We start from the raw sequence: 19,693 nt of genomic DNA, 5'->3' as shown, positions 1-19,693 counted from the left end.
AAGTTAGTTTCATCATACATACCTATTTCATTATTAAATGTAGACTGTAAAGTATTTACATCCCATCTTTACTATAAGATTTAGAGATATAGTAGATTAATAAATATCAAACAGGATTTATAGTAAATATATTAATGAATGATTATATAAAAAGGTTAGTAACTGTGTTAGATTTAGTAATAGGAATTAATAAGAAATTGACTGTAATTAGCTTAGATGTTGAGAGATATTTTGATTCTGTAAATTGGAACTACTTGTTTAAAACTTTAGAAGCATTTGCATTTCCACAACAATTTATTGGAATATAAAAAAAAACTGTACAGAGACTACAAATCATATGTTACAAATGGATCTCAGCTTTTTAAATGATTCACGTTAAACAAAGACACAAAACAAGGGTGTCCCTTATCCCTCTACTATTTTGCATTAATTATGAAACCCTTAGCTTATAGTATAAAAGCAATGAAAATTTTGTAGAGTCTCAATTAACAAGGACTGTCAATCTAAAATGCAGTATTTTGCAGGTAATATTTTACTAACTGTAGATTTAAATTATTCAACTGAAAAACTAGATGAGGAAATTGAAAAGTTTCAAGAAGTATCAGTGCTGAAATTTAATAATAATAAAACTGAAATTTAGTGTTAAATCAATTACTATATAGTAACTTTAAAGATAAATATAACTGGGAAGGAAAATAACTAAAATTTTTAGGAACAAAAATCTATCACGTTGTGAGTAAGATTATTAGTAATTTTGAAAAATAACAGAAGTGTTACTTCTTTTAAAAAATCGAATACATTTTTTTTTACTTTAGATAATATGATAGTAATTATTAAAATGATTATATTACCCAAGATTTTATATATATTGTATGTAATAACTTTGTTACCTGACAAAAAACATTTAAAGAAAATAGAAAAAAATGTTAACTTCATTTTTATGGTATCCTATAAGATTATGGTAGTATGGTAATATTAGCTTTCCAGGTGCAGAATATTATTATATTGCTGCAAATTATAACTCTGTTATATTCTGGATAGACTCAACTTACACGAGTCAGTGAAAAATCATTCAGGAGAAGACAAAATATGTTTGCATGTCCATGTGCATGTATCTATTGTATCTATACATACTCACACATATACACAGGTATATGTGTATGCATGTGTGTTTGTACGTATATATGCATGTACTTTAATTAATGTACTGCTTCTAAAAGACAAAGTATGTTTGCATGCATATGTACCTATAGCTACTCACACACACCTATATATGTGAGTATACTTGAGCATGTGTGTGTATACATATATGCGATTCACCTTCAGTTGATCAACTAATATGTGCAGTGACATCCTGAAGGTAAACCACTGTATGTCAAAAACCAAAACTTAAACTACCTACTACTCATACGCTGATGAAGAACCTTGATGCATGCGACTTTAAAACATTGTTTTTTGCAGGGGGAAAGTGCCCTTCCCCCCCACCCCCAATTATATAAACTAACTCTGAGATTACACAGTCTCCATGGAAAGGAAATATTCCCCTACCACTTGTTGACTAGCTGTATAATCAACCAAATGCAGTTGATTAAACAGATGTCAACCAAACCAAACCCCCTTTTGACCAAACTAATGGAACCCATATATATCTGATTATATCATCTGTCATCTAGCTCAGCAATGACAAATGGTCACAACCTACATCACCATATGTGTAGAATAGGCTCTGCTATGGGTCCTGTAAAACTAATACACACACACACACACACACACACACACACACACACACACGTTTTATTTTTTACAAGTTAAGTGAGCTAGCTCCCAAGTCTTTTTGTTTTCCTATGATGAAGTCTTAAGTCTAGGAACATCTTCTTCTCCCGGCACATTACAAAAATAATCACAGAAAGAAAAGAAAGGAAATATTCTATCAGCAGCTTCACTAAACCAGAAATAATTTGACCTGCTTTACCAGTAAAAAGCTTTTTGGAAGTACAGGCCCTAGTCAAACTCTTAGTTAAAGCAAGAACATCTTTAGTTCTATTCTCTAAGACTTAATATGTAGATATCTATATACACACATGTATATCAGATATATTAGACAGAATCATATATAGTGTGTGTTTGTGTTACGGGGTCTGCATGTTGTGTGTATTTAATGCAATGGAGTAGTTTCCTATCAAGTACTGGATCCTTGCCTTAAACCTCCTTCTTGCTAAGATAAACTGTGACTCCCCGCTAACCCTGAACAGAATAAGGCATAGATCAGAAAGTAAATGAATAAATGAATGTTGTGAAAAAACAAATTAGTCCAGGAATATAAGCAGAACATTTAAGTATTTGTAGAACATACGTTAAGAAAAAAGAAGCAAGTTGAATTTAAGTAGCCTTACATTTGTGGTCATCTGACATATTTCAGAAGCCATGTTTTTTAGCCTTGATCCATCTGTATGCCACCAATAACTATGTTATAGTCTCTGCTTCTGCAACATGAAGCTGGAGGGTTTCACTGCATTTGTTCATGACACCAGGATATTAACAAAAACACTGAGCAGAAGTTCCTCATATTGTATCACCTCAAGTACTTAGAAACTCATATAATAAGTTATGTACCTACCATAATGTTCCATGTTAGTTGTCTTCATCTCACCTTCTTTCTTGCTGTTTGGGATCAGAGCTGATCCTCAGCTCTGACTTGGCCATCTTCAATAGCTCGAGAGCTGTTTACTGGCTCGAGGCTACCCCTTATCCCATAATGCCTAGCGATAGCTACCCAGATCTTGTTTGAAATAGCTAAACCAGACATAAGAGAAAAACTAGTTATCAAAAAAATGGTTGTTCCATGCATTCTAATATCTAGAATAGGTTAGGAAGACCTGGCCAGAAGAATAACAATAAAAGAATACTCAGCCAGTGAAAAAAGGAACTCCTCTCAATCCACTAGGATGGGGGACGGAGGGAGGGATGCAAGAAAGAAGGCGAGATGAAGACAACTAACATGGAACGTTATGGTAGGTACATAACTTCTTAATGTTAAGTTGTCTATCTCGCCTTCATTCTTACTGTTTGGGACAGCATCCCTAGCACCTAACACCCTGGGTGGCTCAGTGGAACAGACTCTTCAGAACAGTGAAACCAAAGGCAGCTCTGCTCTGTGAGACCATATCCACCTTGTCATGAGAAATAAAGGTATTAGGGTTTGCCCATGTGGCAGCTGCACAGATGGAATCCATGGGCAACCTAGACTGAAAAGCTACGGAGGTGGCTAACGCCCTAGTAGAATGACCTTTTGGTTTAATTAGTAACTCTTTGTTCCTTAACTGATAAATAAAAGTAATAGTGTGGGACAACCGTCTGGATGTGGTCACCTTGGAAACTGGGAGACCTTGTTTGTTTAAGGCATAAGAAAGGAATAATTGGTCTGACTTTCTTATTTCTTTAGTTCTGTGCAGGTAAAAATGTAATTGTCTATGAACGTCCAATTGGTGAAGTTTGTACTCTGCCTTGTTATGATTTGGGAAGAACACAGGGAGATCTATAGATTGGTTTAAATTATTTTATGAACAGACTTTAGGAAGAAATGAAGGCTTAGTCCTCAGGGCAACTCTGTCCTTGTGAAACACCAGGTAGGGAGGACAAACACATAGTGCCTGGATTTCTGAGACATGCCTAGCTGAAGTGATAGCTACCAGAAAGAGTGTCTTCCAAGATAGAAACTTGATGGAGCAGGAAGCTGCTAGTTCAAAAGGGGACAGAATTAAAGAAGTTAGGACTAAATTAAGGTCCCAAGGGGGAGGAGGATCTCTCACTGGAGGTCTAAGAAGAGATGTTCCTCTCAAAAAAGCTTTACAGAGCTTATGAGACATAATGTTAGAATATGACCAACCAATATGAAAATTAGAAATGGCCGCTAATTGTACCCTAATTATAGCAGAAGCAGCCCCAGAGTGAAACAGTTGTGCCAGGAATTCCAGAATTTCATGGAGTGGGACTGAGAAGGGATCCACATTCCTAGACTCCGACCAACAAGGAAAAACGTTTCCATTTGCTAGCATAAGTTTTTCTCGTTGTAGACTTGTGAGAGGAGATGATAATCTCACGTACTGCTGGGGAAATGCTGGGAAGCCTGGCTAAGGTTGGAAGTGGAGCAACCAAGCTGTGAGCTGGAGAGTTTGAAGGGATTGATGCAACCCACCTGATTGTTGAATCAGGAGATCTAGAATTGGGTCCAGAGTCCAGGGTTGATCGAGAAGGTAATGGTGCAGGAACGGGAACCCTATCTGTTGAGGCCAGTAGGGGGCAATGAGGATCATTTTGCAACCCAACAATTTTGCTTTCTGTATGAGTTTCAGTATCAGGGGAAATGGAGGAAAAGCATAAAGAAGTCCCTGAGGCCAATCGTGGACTAGAGCATCTCTGGGTATGTGACCTGGAAGCGGAAGAAGGGAGAAGTAGTTGCTGCATTTGCTGTTGAAGGGGGTGGCAAAAATATCGCAGCAAGGCTATCCCCATTTCCGGAAAATAAGATCCTCAACTTCCTGATTCAGAGACCACTTGTGAGGCATGAGGATAGCTCTGCTGAGCCCGTCTGCTATGACGCTGGATCTCCCAGGGATGTGTGTCACAATCAGAAAACATTGGGAGGAAATCACCCACTGCCAAAGTCTGAGTGCTTCTCGACACAGGGAGTAGGATGTAGTTCCACCCTGCTTGTTGATGTACCACACCACTGACATGTTGTCTGTTTGAATTGCAATGGTCTCAAAAGGAAGAGTGTCTTGAAGAGCTTGCAATGCTAGGAGCACGGCTCTCATTTCTAGGACATTTATATGCAGATGGTAGTCATGTGGTTGCCAAGTGCCTTGGACTGTCCTGCCCAGATAATGCCCCCCACCCTATCAGGGAGGTGTCTGTCGTCACTGTGGCTACCAGAGGGGGTTGTACGAAAGGTCTTCCCTGAGTAACTAATGGGGAGACCATCCACCAAGAAAGGTGTCTTTTGCATGCCTCCGTGATAAGGATCATGTGAGACATGGGTAGCTCTTGGAAGGACCACTGTGTGAAAAGAAGCCACTGAAGAATTCTCATGTGGAAGCACGCTAGTGGGATTAGAAGAATGGCAGCTGCCATGGAGCCCAGAGTTTGATGGACATACCTTACTTGGATTCTTTTGCTCTGCATTAGAATTTGCACTTGTTGGCGAATTGTGGACACTGTTTCTAGTGGTAACCTTACGAACATATCCCTTGTGTTTAAGCATGCTCCTATGTAAGTGATAGACTGACAGGGCAACAAGGCAGATTTTTCAAAATTTATTGTAATACCTAGCTGTTTGCAGGATGTGATTATATAATTCCGCGCTTGTAGGAGTTGATGCCTGGTGGTAGCAGTGAGAAACCAGTCATCTAGATATGGAAACACCTGGAATCCTTGATGTCTCAGGTGAGCCGTAACCACTGCCATACACTTGATGAACACCCTGGGGGCTGTGGTGAGACCAAAGGGCAGAGCTCTGAACTGGTAATGACTGGCCCCCACCCAAAAGAGAAGAAATTTCCTGGAGCATCTGTCCATCTTGATATGGTAGTACGTGTCCTGAAGGTCTATCGAGCACATCCAATTGTCCTTACCCAGAAAGGGTAGAATGGACTGTAGCATGACCATCCAAAACTTTGTTCTTTGTACAGACTTGTTTAGTCTGCTGAGATCCAGAATCAGTCTCCAGGCCCCTGTCTTTTTTGGTACCAAAAAGAACCTTGAGTAAGTTCTGGATCCATGCTGGTCTGTGGGGACTTCCTGGATGGCTCTTTTTTCTAGCAGTTTTGAAACTTGTATTACTGCTTGCTCCTTCAGATTGGGTGGTACATCTGGAAGGATTTTCTTTGACTGTAAGGGGGGTTGATGGAAGGGAATTTTGTAACCTCCGGATATAATGGACCGTACCCATCTCTCTTTTGTTAAATTTAGCCAGGCTTTTGGGTACAGTGAAAGTCTTCCCCCGACTGCCTCCAGACGTGAGCAGCCAGGCAACCCTTCAGGGATGCTGGAAGGGCTTATCAGAAAAAGAGTCTCTGTTGCCCTGGTTCTGCGGACCACCTCTCCCACAAGGGCGGCGTCTATTATTATTGTTTCCCCCTCTGCCTCTGGAGGAAAAATCACTACGTGTGTCAGGCAAGGCTCCCTGAGATTTACGGAACCACATTTTCCCACTCTTCTGACCCTTGGGGTAAGGTCTAGAGGGAGTGGAAAAATGGACTCCCATGGCAGACAGAGTCTTGGCTTCTTGCTCACACCTTGTCAATGTGTCTTTCACCTGTGGCCCAAAGAGAAAGGAGCCATCAAAGGGGGTACTGGTGAAGGACACTCGAAAGGGTTTCGCAAAGTGACACAGCCGCATCCATGCATGCCTCCTAAGGGCTACACCCATGCCCGCAGCTCTACTTGCTCCATCAGCTGCATAGGAAATGAGCCTCATAGAGGAGTTAACTGTAGAATTAAATGTCACTAGCTGGGAAGCTATTTTGGTTTGTGCTCCCTCAGCTGTAGGAACTTGAAGGGTATCTCCAAGCTCTTTAAGGAGATCCCTTTGAAGTCGAGTAAAATGACATAGATAGTTCAGTGACCTCATGGAGAAGGTCACTGAAGCAAACATTCGCTTTCCGTACCTGTCCATCGTCCTAGACTCCTTGTTAGGGGGATGAACAGATGAAGAGGTCTCTGCTAGCTCTTTTTTTGGTTCCACTGTGTCTGGAGCTGACCAAGCCTTACGAGCCACTACGGACATAAGTGGGTCAAAAGGCGGAGAAACCCAGGAGGTGGAAGGTCAGGAACCAAAAGCATCCAGGAATACAGACTCATCCTCGGTAGGGGCTAGGGGATTCCAGTTCCCACTCTGCCTAAGCATTTCCAGAATGTACAAGAAGGAAACATCTTCAAAGGGGGATCTCAGGGACCCTTCCAATTCATCTAAATCTGTATCAGAAGTGATGGACTCAGGGGAGTCAATGTGCTTCCTCTTGCACTTCCTCTTCCAAGGGGACTCCTCTGAGTGATGAGGGGAGGCCTCAGAAGAAGAGGAAACACCCAATGTGGTGTCCTGGAGCATTGGTTCCCCACGCTTGGGGTCTGGAGGAGGAGCAGAGGTTGGCACAGGCACTATGGTGGACGGAGCTGGTGGGGCTGGCAGTGAAGCTGACATGGGGGACAGCACATTCCACATGACCTCCAAGGCATCCCTGTCTCAAGGCAGAGAAAGCTCCAGTTCTGAAGAAATAGGAATCTTTCTCCGTGCCGAGGGGGGTGGCTCCAAGGCCGATGTTGGAGCCGAGCTCACCTGCACCGATGCTCTGAGAGGGAGAATGGGGTCGGACAAGGGTCCAATGCCACTCGCCCCCTCGGAGCCGATGAGAGAGCCTCGGCATCCAGATTCCTCGATGGAAGGTACCATTGAGGTAATCAGAGCTGACGTCAGAACCGAAGGGGATATGGTTATCAGAGCCAACCATTCCACTACTCGAACCCTAACGAACTCTGGCTCCGAACTCATTGGAGTTAGAGGAGGAACATCAAGTGAAGTGGACAGAGCCGATACCTGTTGAGGAAGGCTGGACAATAATTTAGCTAGTGCCTGCGACTTTAGCAACCTACTGACTACTCTCTCCACATCATGATCTGACAGTCTAAAGGATCGGTGGCTATGCTCACTTTGAAGGAATGGAGACCGAGGAGCCAAATGCACCGACTCTAAGGAAGGGGACCTCAGCCTCTTGTGGCTCCATGACAGCTCCGAAGCATCAGATGGAGCCAACGGGGAGGTTGTCTTGTCGGTGCCAGCCGGAACCAACTTAGAAGGTAAATCCTGCACAGGAGTCGGCTCTGAGGGTGGAGCTGATCGCTTACTGGACTTTGGGGATTTCACTGGCTATGAACACTTTGCCGGTGAATCCTGGGGTTTTAACAGACCCCTAAGAATCAGTTTGTTCTTACACTCCTGCAGGATTCTTGGACTAAAAGCATGGCAAATAGAACAAGAGTCCTGCAGATGAACAGTGCCCAAACAGTAGACGCAACTAGTGTGCCCATCTGTCAGAGACATTTTCTGACAGCATGAGTCACACTTCTTGAATCCAGAAACCTTAGCTTCCTTAGACATGACTGTACCAAAAAAAGGGAAGACTAAGTAAGTAAATACAGATAAAAAACAGTACTACACTAGACAGAACACACCAGTACTATCTATAACTATGAAGGAAATATAAGATATAATATAATTAAATATTATTATATATTTTGTTTTTTTACAATAAGGGAAAAAAGAAGTAGGAGAGCCTCTAAGTTAAACGGCTAACCTAGGGATGGGGGAGGGGTAGGGAACTCTCTAACTTAAACGAGTTCTGTCAAAAAGGGTAGAGACACTATAGAAAAAAATAACTACAACACGTATAGCTAACTCTAAATAGAAAGGATACTAGAAAATTTAAATTCTAAGGAAAGTTTACACAAAAAGTTAAATATACGAGCCTGAGCCAGAAAAATGACACCCTCACAGCTGAAGCGGCAAATGAGATCTGGGTAGCTATCGCTAGGCATTATGGGATAAGGGGTAGCCTCGAGCCAGTAAACAGCTCTCGAGCTATTGAAGATGGCCGAGTCGCTCCGATCCCAAACAGCAAGAATGAAGGTGAAATAGACAACTTAACATCAATAATTATGGTTATGAGCAATACAGACAAATGAAACATTTTTATAAAATTGTTTTTGCAAGGTCAACACCCCTCCCCCTGTATCCCATGTAGGGTTTAAGTCTCAAAACATTTTATTATTTTCCCTTCCAAGGTCACTGCAACTCAGACAAAGAGGAATCACTCACAGGTCATGTACATGCTGTCTAGTTCTTTCTCTGGGAGGTTGTGAAACTATGCCACTTGTTAACCAAGCAGATAGGATCAACAGCATCTCACTCATCTGAGTCTCAAGGGAAAGAAAGTTAAGCAAGTGAAGAGATGATCTGCTGTGCTGAAGCATCTGTGATACAAGCTTGGGTGGTCTGAGCAACTGATGAAGCTGAGCTTTAGTGACACAGAGCTACCATCTGTACACTCACTGTTTCCGCAACTTCTGTTTCTGAAGTATCACAAAGTTGTTACATTTGAATAAAGGATTCAAAGTTACACTTCAGTTTAGGCAACAACCACAAAAAAAAAACGCCAACAGCCTCAAGGAGAAGATTTATTCACTTTAGCGCCTCGGCCAAAAAGTCTTCAAGGAGTAAAAAAACAACAAAGTGACACTCCGTATGTATATAAATCAATAAAACAACACATTAAAACATCAGTTAATCAAATATTTCCAATTAAATTCAGTATTTAACCCCTTAGGGATCAAAGTAACAAAATTTTAAATAAAAAGAGCTTCTTTATACAATTCTTTATCCTTTAAAGGAACTAATTCCCCCATATGAACATTGACTTACTCCAAAACATATCCTCTCAGGAGTTTAAAATTAGTAAAATGATATTTTTAAAATGAAGTGCAAATTGATTATCAAAGTTTCCATTTCTTATGTCTCTGATATGTTCCTGAAATCTAACCCTAAACACTGTCAAACTTTCCCCCACACAGAATTTGTCAACAAGGATATTTTAAAATATAAATAATTCTAACAGTGCAACAAGAATAACTCTGATTAGGATTAAATTTAACTCCATTAATATTGGAAAATATTTACTACATAAGGACAACTGAAGCAATTTCCACATGCAAAAGTACCAACTTTGGGGGAAATCTGTGTACAAACCCAAATTTTGGCACGTGGAACCTACTATGAACCACCATATCTGCTATACTACATCCTCTCTTAAAAGAAACTAAAGATTTTTCCCGTAAAATATTAGCTAGCTGACTATCCTTAAATAACATTGGCCAAAACTAATACAAAAGTTTGATAAAAGTATCACTAAGAATATTAAAAGTAGTGACAAAATATATCTCCATTCTGTCCTTAACTAAACTGTAAGTATTACTAGATCTTAAAACATCAAAAAAGGAAATTTATCAGTGTCACTCTTACCCCAGTCTCTATAGAGGTCCTTATCAACTACATCTACAGTGGATATAAAGTTTACACACCCCTGTTAAAATGCCAGGTTTTTGTGATATAAAAAATGAAACTACAATAACTCATTTCAAAACTTTTCCCACCTTTAATGTGACCTATAGCCTGTACAATTCAGTTGAAAAACAAATAAATCTGTTAGGGGAAAATATATAAAAAATAAAAAAAGTACAATAAGCTGGTTGCATAAGTGTGCATGCACACCCTTAAACTAATACTTTGTTGAAGCACCTTTCAATTTAAATACAACATTCAATCTTCTTGGGTACACACCTGCCATCAATTAAAGATACTCTGATTAACCCCAAATAAAGTTCAACTGTCCTAGTAGGATTTTCATGACCTTTACTCACTTGCCTGCTACAGCAAAAGCCATGGTTTGCAGAGAGCTTACAAAGCATCAAAGGGATCATTGTAGAAAGGTATCAGTCAGGAGAAGGGTACAAAAAAATCTCCACAGCATTGGATATACCATGGAGCACAGTGAAAACAGTCATCAAAAAGTGGAGAAAACATGGGACAACAGTGACATTGCCAAGAACTGGACATCCCTCCAAAATTGATGAAAAGACAAGACACAAACTAGCTAGGGAGGCTGCCAAAAGACCTACAGCAACACTAAAGGAGCTACAGGAATTTCTGGCAAGTACTGGTTGTGTACTGCATGTGACAACAATTTCCCATATTTTCCATAAGAGGGAAGCCTTTTCTTATACAGAAAAACATTCAGGCCTGGCTAAAAATTGCAAGACAATACATCAAATCACCCAAAAGCATGTGGGAAAATGTGTTATGGTCTGATGAGACCAAGGTTGAACTTTTTGACCACAATTCCAAAAGGTAAGTTTGGCGCAAAAACAACACTTCACATCACCAAAAGAACAAAATCCCCACGGTGAAGCATGGTGGTGGCAGTATCATGCTTTGGAGTTTCTGTTCTTCAGCTGGAACTGCAGCTTTAATCAAGGAGGAGGGAATTATGAACAGTTCCAAATACCAGTCACTTTTGGCCCAAAGCCTTCAGGCATCTGCTAGAAAGCTGAAGATGAAGAGGAATTTCTCCTTTCAACTTGACAATGACCCCAAGCATACATCCAAATCAACAAAAGAATGGCTTCACCAGAAGAAAATTAAAGTTTTGTAATGGCCCAGCCAGAGCCCAGACCTAAATCAAATAGAAAATATGTGGGGTGACCTGAAGAGGGCTGTGCACAAGGGATGCCCTCACAATCTGACAGATTTGGAGTGCTTTTGCAAGGAACAGTGGGCAAATATTGCCAAGTCAAGATGTGCCATGCTGACAGGCTCCTACCCAAAAAGAATGGATGCTGTAATTAAATCAAAAGCTGCTTCAACAAAGTATTAGTTTAAGGGTGTGCACATTTATGCAACCAGCTTATTGTACTTTTTTTTTTTTCCTAACATGTTTGTTTGCTTTTCAATTGAATTGTGCAAGTTAAAGGTCACATTAAAGTGGGAAAAGTTTTGAAATGATTTATTGTGGTCTCAATTTTTTATATCAGAAAAATCTGGCATTTTAACAGGGGTATGTAAACTTTTTATATCCACTGTATACCTTTATAATGTTTATGAACCACTCTATTTAAAGCATAATTAGTCTCATTAATATCACGCTCCCTCTAAATAAGCATATTTACTGTATACTGTACTTCTCTATCAAAATCAAAATCATTATTACAAAGTTTACTAAGATGAAGAAATTCAGCATATGGCAAAGAAGCAATTAAATGTGGAGGATGGCAACTAGTGCCATATAAAAACGGATTCCCCTCCCCAATTGTTCTATAAACATTCATCCTAATAAAACCATCATCCATCCCAATTAAATTTAAATCTAAAAAAAATTTCAACTGATTACATACCTGTAAAACCATCAAACTTAAAATTAAAACCAATTTCTATGTGTGTGTGTGTGTGTGTGTGTGTGTGTCTTTCAGCTTTTCCCGGTTAGGGGTCGCCACAGCGGAACTCCGGTCTGCTAATGATTGGCAGTAGAGTTTTATATGCTGGCTTGCCGGGCCTAACACACAACCTTCAATGAAGGAATGCCCATTCATGCATGTCGTCACACAGTAGATGCTCTAAGAATCAATAAATATATTCACTTTATCTAAGCCTCCCCCTTACAAACAAAAATCAAATCATCTATATACTGAAAATACTTACATACATGATCTGTAAAGAAACATGTTCTGAAATAAATATTCTATTTCAAAAAAAGCTATCACCAAATTTGCATACATGGTAGCAAATAGTGCCGCCATAGGCGTATCTTGAATTTGATGAAACAATTCATCATTAAAAAACAAAAAAAAATATTCTCCAAACAAAAATTGAACCAACTCAATAATATAATTAGATAGTGGTGTATCTCCCCAGAAATACTGTAATGCTTAAATACCATATTCATGAGATATATTAGTATACAAACTTTGCACATCAATAACTACCCAATGTTTACCCTCTTACCACTTTAAATCAGATATTTTACTAATAAAATCCTGTGTATCTCTAAAATAAGAAGAGGTTCCTTTAACAAAAAAAAACAAATGTTGTTGTGTGTCTTTAGGGGTCGCCACAGCTGAACTCCGGTCCGCTAATGATTGGCAGTTGATTTTTACGTGATGAGTTGCCAGCCCTAACGCACAACCTTCAATGAAGGTATGCTCATTCACGAATGTCTCCATGCAGAAGACGCTCTAGCTGAGAATCGAACAGGACAACGTCATACTGTGAGGCGACAGCGCTACCGCAGCACCACCACCACAATCCCACATTTCACAAGAAATATCTGCAGGCAGATACAATAGGCTTACACTGTAATTTATCTAACCCTTATGAACTTTGGGCAAGCAATAAAATCTTAAACTACCAAAAAAGTGGAAAATGACTGAGTAGACCACACACAAACAATAAACCAAGAAAGCACTCAGTCCGAACAAATGCAAAAAGACTTTAATATGTACAGCAAATGCACATCAGATCTGATGTGCATTTGTTATACGTCAGATCTGATGTGCATTTGTTGTACGTCAGATCTGATGTGCATTTGTTATACATATTAAAGTCTTTTTATTTTTGCAACTTTTGGAGCGGGTTTCCATTGCCTTTATTGGAACTAGTGTGCCGGACTGAAAGCAATAAAATGTTGTTAAATCGCAACCCTTAATAGCAAATTTTGTATCTAAATCTTCACAACTAAAAAAAAAAACAAGTCTAAAACCCTTTTGTAACAATAATTGATACCTTTCAAGAGCTTGGTTATAAGCTGTTATATCACATCTTTCATAAAGTATAGTATCATTTAAAAGCCTACTAATCTATGAACCTATGAATTATAATATCATTTAAAAGCCTATAATACATTTCAGCATATTGTTTAAAGTGCAATACTACAATTGTATTGCCTTTATCTGAAGGCTTAATTATCAATTCATGGTCCTTACTAAAATCATTAAGAGCTTGCCACTGCTCAAATGACAAATTATATTTTACATTAGATTTAGTTTAAAACAATTTGTAATTAACAACTCAACAGAAGAGTTTAAAGCAGCAAAAAACTGTTGGATAACAGTGCACAATTATCAAATGGAGGAATAAATGAACTTTTACCATTTATATTAGAAATATCTAATAAACAGTAAGCATTAGATATAGTAGTATTTGTCTCAACAATGTCAGAAACACATGAATAAAAACTGTCTTCTGATCTGACACTTTGAATTTCCTCAAACTCTACCTCAGCTTGAGAAAAATAATAAACCAACTGTAGCTGTCTTACCAAGCAAAACACTTCACATTTTAAATTATGTAAATGAGAAAGCACAGGTGGAACAAATTTTAAGCCCAAATTGAGAACTGACTCAAGAGAGTCCGCTAGGACATGCCCAGAAATATTAATAATTAAAGAATGTCTATCTTTAAAAGTCACATTTACACAAAATCCACAGTCACTGCCATCTACTTTTTTTATATTGCTTCCTCGTTTGTCCATCAGCATTATTCTGCTGTGTTTGTCCCAGTCTGCTTCTTTTTCTGTCATTCTGGAATCCATTAACTTGGTTATTTGGCTTCTGAAATCTTTCTTCATGAGTGACTGGGTCCTGAGCAGGCAGCAGTGGGGGATAAACACCCTCATCGCTTTCGTAATCCCGTAATTGTGTCCGCACCATCCGATGAAGCAAAAGACACATTCCAATAACACTCGCAGACTGGGCATGCATCTTAACCTTCCACAGGAAAGCCTTACCACTGCCGTAGTCATGGACAGCTCTTCTCAGCTTTCCTTTTATCTTCTCAGTTAAGTCCTGCTCATAGGACTTAAGTTTATCAATAGTCATTAATTTCAGACAATAAAGCATCAAACCAAGAGGTAGACAATTTCATATTTAATTCTGAACATACTGACTGCACTTCATTTTTTTTGTGGTTGTTGCCTATTAATTGGTTTGGGTGTGGTGGTTTTGTTGTTACACTTCAGTTTAGTCAGTCAGTATTTCTTACCAGTGCTTGAAATGTCATATTATTGTGAGGTATTGTTTTTTGCCATCATTTTAAGTGAGAGATCATGACTATTAAGAAATATTACTTGCACACTGGCAGTACACAGCTCTGATAAATATAATGTTTGCCCTCTACTCATTAGTGTGAACCACTGCTTCCTGTAGGTGAATTACAAATAATAAGGAAATCAGTCCTGTGTTAAGAAATAAACTTTTACTTTCTGTTTTAGTCCATGATGTTTAGTTGCCTTACTAATGATGTTTCTGCCTAAACAGGATTTGGAAGAGGAACCAATGTCGTCAACTATGAAGATCAGTGCTGGCATGAGTATTGCTTCACCTGCAAAAGATGCTCTCTCTCACTGGCCAACAAGCGCTTTGTTAAGCATAACAGTGATGTTTACTGCCCTGACTGTGCAAAAAAACTGTAAGCTGGATAAAATGAACATGCATAGTAAACTGGATTTAAAAAATGCTTTCTTGATATGCTTTTTAACCATGTTTCAATATCAACAATGATTAAGGAATAACATACTAGCACTGCAGTTTTGCCAAGAGCATTTTTGTCCACTTTATAGCATTGTTCGGCAAAGGATTTTTAACTGATTTATTTTACTGTAAAATCATTAAATAACAGAAGCACCTTGAACACTAAAGCAATTTATGTAATATGCTATTTGCTAATTAATAACTTGCATATACCTTGCTGATGGAAATGGCTGTTTGGAATATTTGAGGGGGTAATAAAGTGTGAAATGAAGCTATGAAATAAATATTCCGAATGTAATAATAAAGTATGTGTACATCTGAAGAGTTATCACAACTTAAGAACATACACGTTCACAATACTACCTGTAGGATGTCTTGTTTATCTGCCCAGCAGAGTTGTAACATCTTTTTTTCCCATCAGTGGGAGAGGTCTGTTGACCTGTCTGACACAGAGCCCACAACACACTAGGCAGGCCTTCTTTTCTAGTCAGTAAGAAGATGTACAATCTGTAAGGAATGGATGTATATTATACACATCAACTGGTTCACACTTCTGTACTGTCAACTAATAGGTGACAAAGGTTTGATGCAAGACTTGTTAAAGATATTTTCTAAGCATACTCAAATGAACAAGCCCAAAAAGCTTATGTCATTTAACTGCTATAAAAAAGTCTGTAACTCGGTATATCTGCATTTTCTTAAATCTTTGTTGCAGTTTTATTTCTCAGATTTACAACAGTTCCTGGAATTACTTATGATCAAATTAGAATGAAATCACAAGAGACAGCACATAAAGTTACACTATAAATCGTAAAAATGTCTCATTTAAAAAAAATTAGAAATCAAAAGTCATAGTACCCCAACATTTCAAGATCAAAAATTACATTTACTTGCCAAATTAAAAGATTTCTTTTCAAAGACAAAGTAAGACAACCATGTTGCAGAAGTGCCATTTTACTGACAACAAAGTTAAAACTGTTATTTTCACTCTGTGACCACAGCAAAGGAGAAATTGTATTTTTCTATCAGATTTGTAGTTCTCTTAGTTGCTTACCTAAAGCAGTGGATGTTTCTGGTGTCATTAAATACACCAAGCTTTCTTTTCTTTTGGGGGAGCACTTTGTCACCATTACCCCATCCATATGGGGGAAGTACAAACCACACACCCTTGACTCATTAAATAATCAACACTGAGGTCACTAAAGCTCAGAAAAAAATAAAATAATTTTCCATAGAAAATGTGCTTGTAGACTTGACAAACTCCACTGGATACTCAGTGTTCCAAAGGGAGTGAATTAATATACCTGGATAACCCTGTAAAAAAAAATAATAATAAAGTGCACCTTTTTACAATATGAAGTACATGTTCTGCAAATGAACTCATTTACCATAGCTGTCATTTCCTTTCTGATTGCTAACCACAACTCTTAAAAAAAAGTTGCAGATAGTGAGTGGGAAAATAATTACAAACAGTAGTAACTCAAGTAACTGCAGTAGAAGTTACAAGTGTGTGTGTGTGTGTGTGTGTGTGTGTGTGTGTGTCTTGTAATGGTTGTCCCTGTATACACCTGACAGCAATGAGTTGAAATACATTGCCACCAAAATTATTTATGTATAATTCACTCAATTATATTTGAATCTTTGTTCAAATATCATTTCTATGTGATATTTCAAAAACAGAAGTTGTGGAGCTGTACATAGCAAAGTGGCCGCAATTACTGTGTGTGTGTGTGTGTGTGTGTGTTGTGTCCCCTTGCCTCTGCATCTATCTGTGAGTCTGTGCTTCTGCATCTATCTTTGTTTGTGTAGGTATTATTAGATACTTACATAGGTGTCTATGTAGACATTATTAAATTCTTACATAACATATTTTAATGCAGAATACTTCCTCCAATGACAATTACCTGTCCTACACCAGGAAAGAACATACCTTCCAGGTGTGGGGAAGCCTTTTTTCTGTGGCATAGTGACTGGCACCCCTGCATAGTCTGTTATTTGCCCTCCCTGTCTGGCATTATTACTTGCTTATGCAGTAGTCATGGAGTGAAGCAGCACATTTACAGATGGCAGGAAAGTATATTCAGTCAGGTAGGAATTTCAGGGAACTGTGATTATCAATGTCTTGTTCAATCATAGCTAATACCAAGATTTGTCCTACTACTATGTTTTTCATGGTTATATTAAATATAATGCCAACTTTCAAGAAAAAAAATGTTATCATTTTGAGCACAGAGATACTTCATAATGAGTCTAAAATTATATATTTGCTACAGTAACTATATGTTGTTGTAAACATCCACTACAGTTCATCATAATTGGGTATGGCAAAAAATGTGTCACTAAATCCCTTTTGTCAAAGTGTCTAAAAGCAGAAGTCTGTATGAGGTGAGGGGTATACAACTAATCATGACCGATTTCGCAGTCATAACATATAATGGTAGGTTATAGTTATTGGAGGGATGATTTTGATATCCAGAAGATTTGATGTGGATTATTATACATACATAATGAATTTAAGCTGACAGAAAACATGACTTATCAGGCAGTGTGTGTGTGTATATATATATATATATATATATATATATATATATATATATATATATATTCATTACAGTTCCTAAACCAATTAAAAGTGCTGGGTATTTTTCTTGCTAGCTTATAAATACACATACTATATGTGAGCAGGCAATTCTGTATAAAGTGCAAGTAGAAGAAGAAGAGCAACACAAATATAACTCCGCAGCTTGGTTTTAAAGTATGTATAACCTCGACAGCTTTGTCAGTATCACTTTATTCAAGTGTGTTAAAATGTAGTCAGCTATAATGACTGTACAAGCAGAACGTTGTAACTTTTTGTGAGGAAATGGCCTCTGTTTTCATTAGGTTCTTCTTTTTGTCTAATAAGTGAACATAACTGTAAACTGATTCAACCTGTAGAAATGCATATCTAAGAATCTAAAACACAGTTGTCTTTAAATGAACTTTGGTTCTAAATGTCAGATTGCTAGGTGCTGTGCATGCTGTTGTAATAATAGTTACTGCAGTCAGCCTGAGAGCTTATGAAATTCAGTTATATATGATTCGAATGCTATATTTTACTTTATAAAGGTGCAATAAAAATGTAGACAAGAAGAATGGACTCTTTATTTCTGAGCTGATGCATGTATTGTGTGAATTTATTTCATAAAAACTCTCCCTTGTTTACACTTTCTGAATGTTGTTTTGTACCACATGCCAAAACGTCATCACACACACACACACACACACACACACACACACACACACACACACACACACACACACACACACACACACACACACACACACACACACACACACACACACACACACACACACACACACACACACACACACACACACACACACACACACACACAAATATATATAGATATCTGTTTTACATTTTGCTGTCCCTTTTGGACGGTATACCTTTGCATCATGGGAAACTAAGAAAATAAACCCCAGGAAAACAAACAACCAAAGAAAACTATACACAGTACTCATAAACACAGAGTATCAGACAAACTGACAATGCATTATGCTAACAGAAATTATGTGATGTGAAAAAATGTGAATGCATATTAAAAATCAGTAATAGTTCTCATAATGGTAGTGCATAAAACAATGATAATCTTTGGAGTCATATAATAATTTTGTCAAGGAAAAAGTATCAACCAAAGTCAGTTGATAAACTAGGGGATGCTCGTATATCTATAATCAGGTAATAACCCTTTTGGAAAAATCAAGGAATTATTCCACCAGCATTTTAAAGGAATTCTGAATGTGTGGCAGTTAGCAACTGATTCTAAGTATTGTTTTTAAAAGGAAAGTTGGAAGTTATGCCTTTGCATTTGCTTAAAGGTTTATTCCACAAAGATGAAGTAGCTTTGTACTTTTTTTCCCCATTACAGTTTTAGGCAGGTTAAAGGGCCTTCTAAAAGTTTCACATTGCATCTTCTCAGATTTCTGGTTGGTCATTGTTAATCCACCATGAGTCTCTCAAGTGCATTCAAGTATCCCTGCAGTATATTTTATGAGCAAGGATGAACTGAGAAGAGTGTCGATGACTGAAAATCTTAGCTGCTTTAGTGTACACCAGCTGTCAGTTTATAAACAAGTTCCAGCTAGACATCTTTTTACAGCATAATAATAACGGATTAGCCTGACACAAATTTGTGAAAAGGTGTTTAAACTAAGGAAGCCTGATATAATTAACTTCCGTATTACCTACTGTTTAGATTCAGGTACAAGATGCTGACAGCACCAGTACATAATCCATAGTTGTTTCTGACACCTGGTTCTGGCTATTTTAATTATGTAATAACAAATCATTTCTCAAATGTAATGCCTTGGTATTATGTAATGAAAATTATGTCTGCAAAATAATGCCTGGCATTTTACAGATTTTGCCATTTCACTAATTTTATCTTCTCTGCTGCAGCAGATTAGTAATAGGTGTGTTCTGTTTTTATTTATTTATTGATATTTGATTACCAGAAAAGTCTGAATGGGTAGAAGCCCATTTTCAGCAGAGGCCTTGGAGAAA

The 19,693-nt window shown here is 38.1% G+C and overlaps 1 protein-coding gene across 4 annotated transcripts in view; it reads left to right on the top strand.

Annotated features, from left to right (window-relative positions):
- FHL1 (four and a half LIM domains 1) overlaps nt 1-18,258 on the top strand; it is a 768,328-nt gene extending 750,070 nt beyond the window's left edge. For all 4 annotated transcript variants that reach the window (XM_044057565.1, XM_044057564.1, XM_044057566.1 and 1 more), the window contains one exon: nt 14,914-18,258. In XM_044057565.1, coding sequence (XP_043913500.1) covers nt 14,914-15,068 — 155 coding nt within the window. In that variant the 3' untranslated portion in view covers nt 15,069-18,258. The remainder of the gene's footprint in view (nt 1-14,913) is intronic.
- Nucleotides 18,259-19,693: the final 1,435 nt, after the last annotated feature.

This window comes from Protopterus annectens, chromosome 15.part0, assembly GCF_019279795.1.
Source record: "Protopterus annectens isolate FY-2018-M chromosome 15.part0, PAN1.0, whole genome shotgun sequence".
NCBI lineage: Eukaryota > Metazoa > Chordata > Ceratodontiformes > Protopteridae > Protopterus > Protopterus annectens.
This window is presented reverse-complemented; position numbering and strand designations above follow the sequence as displayed.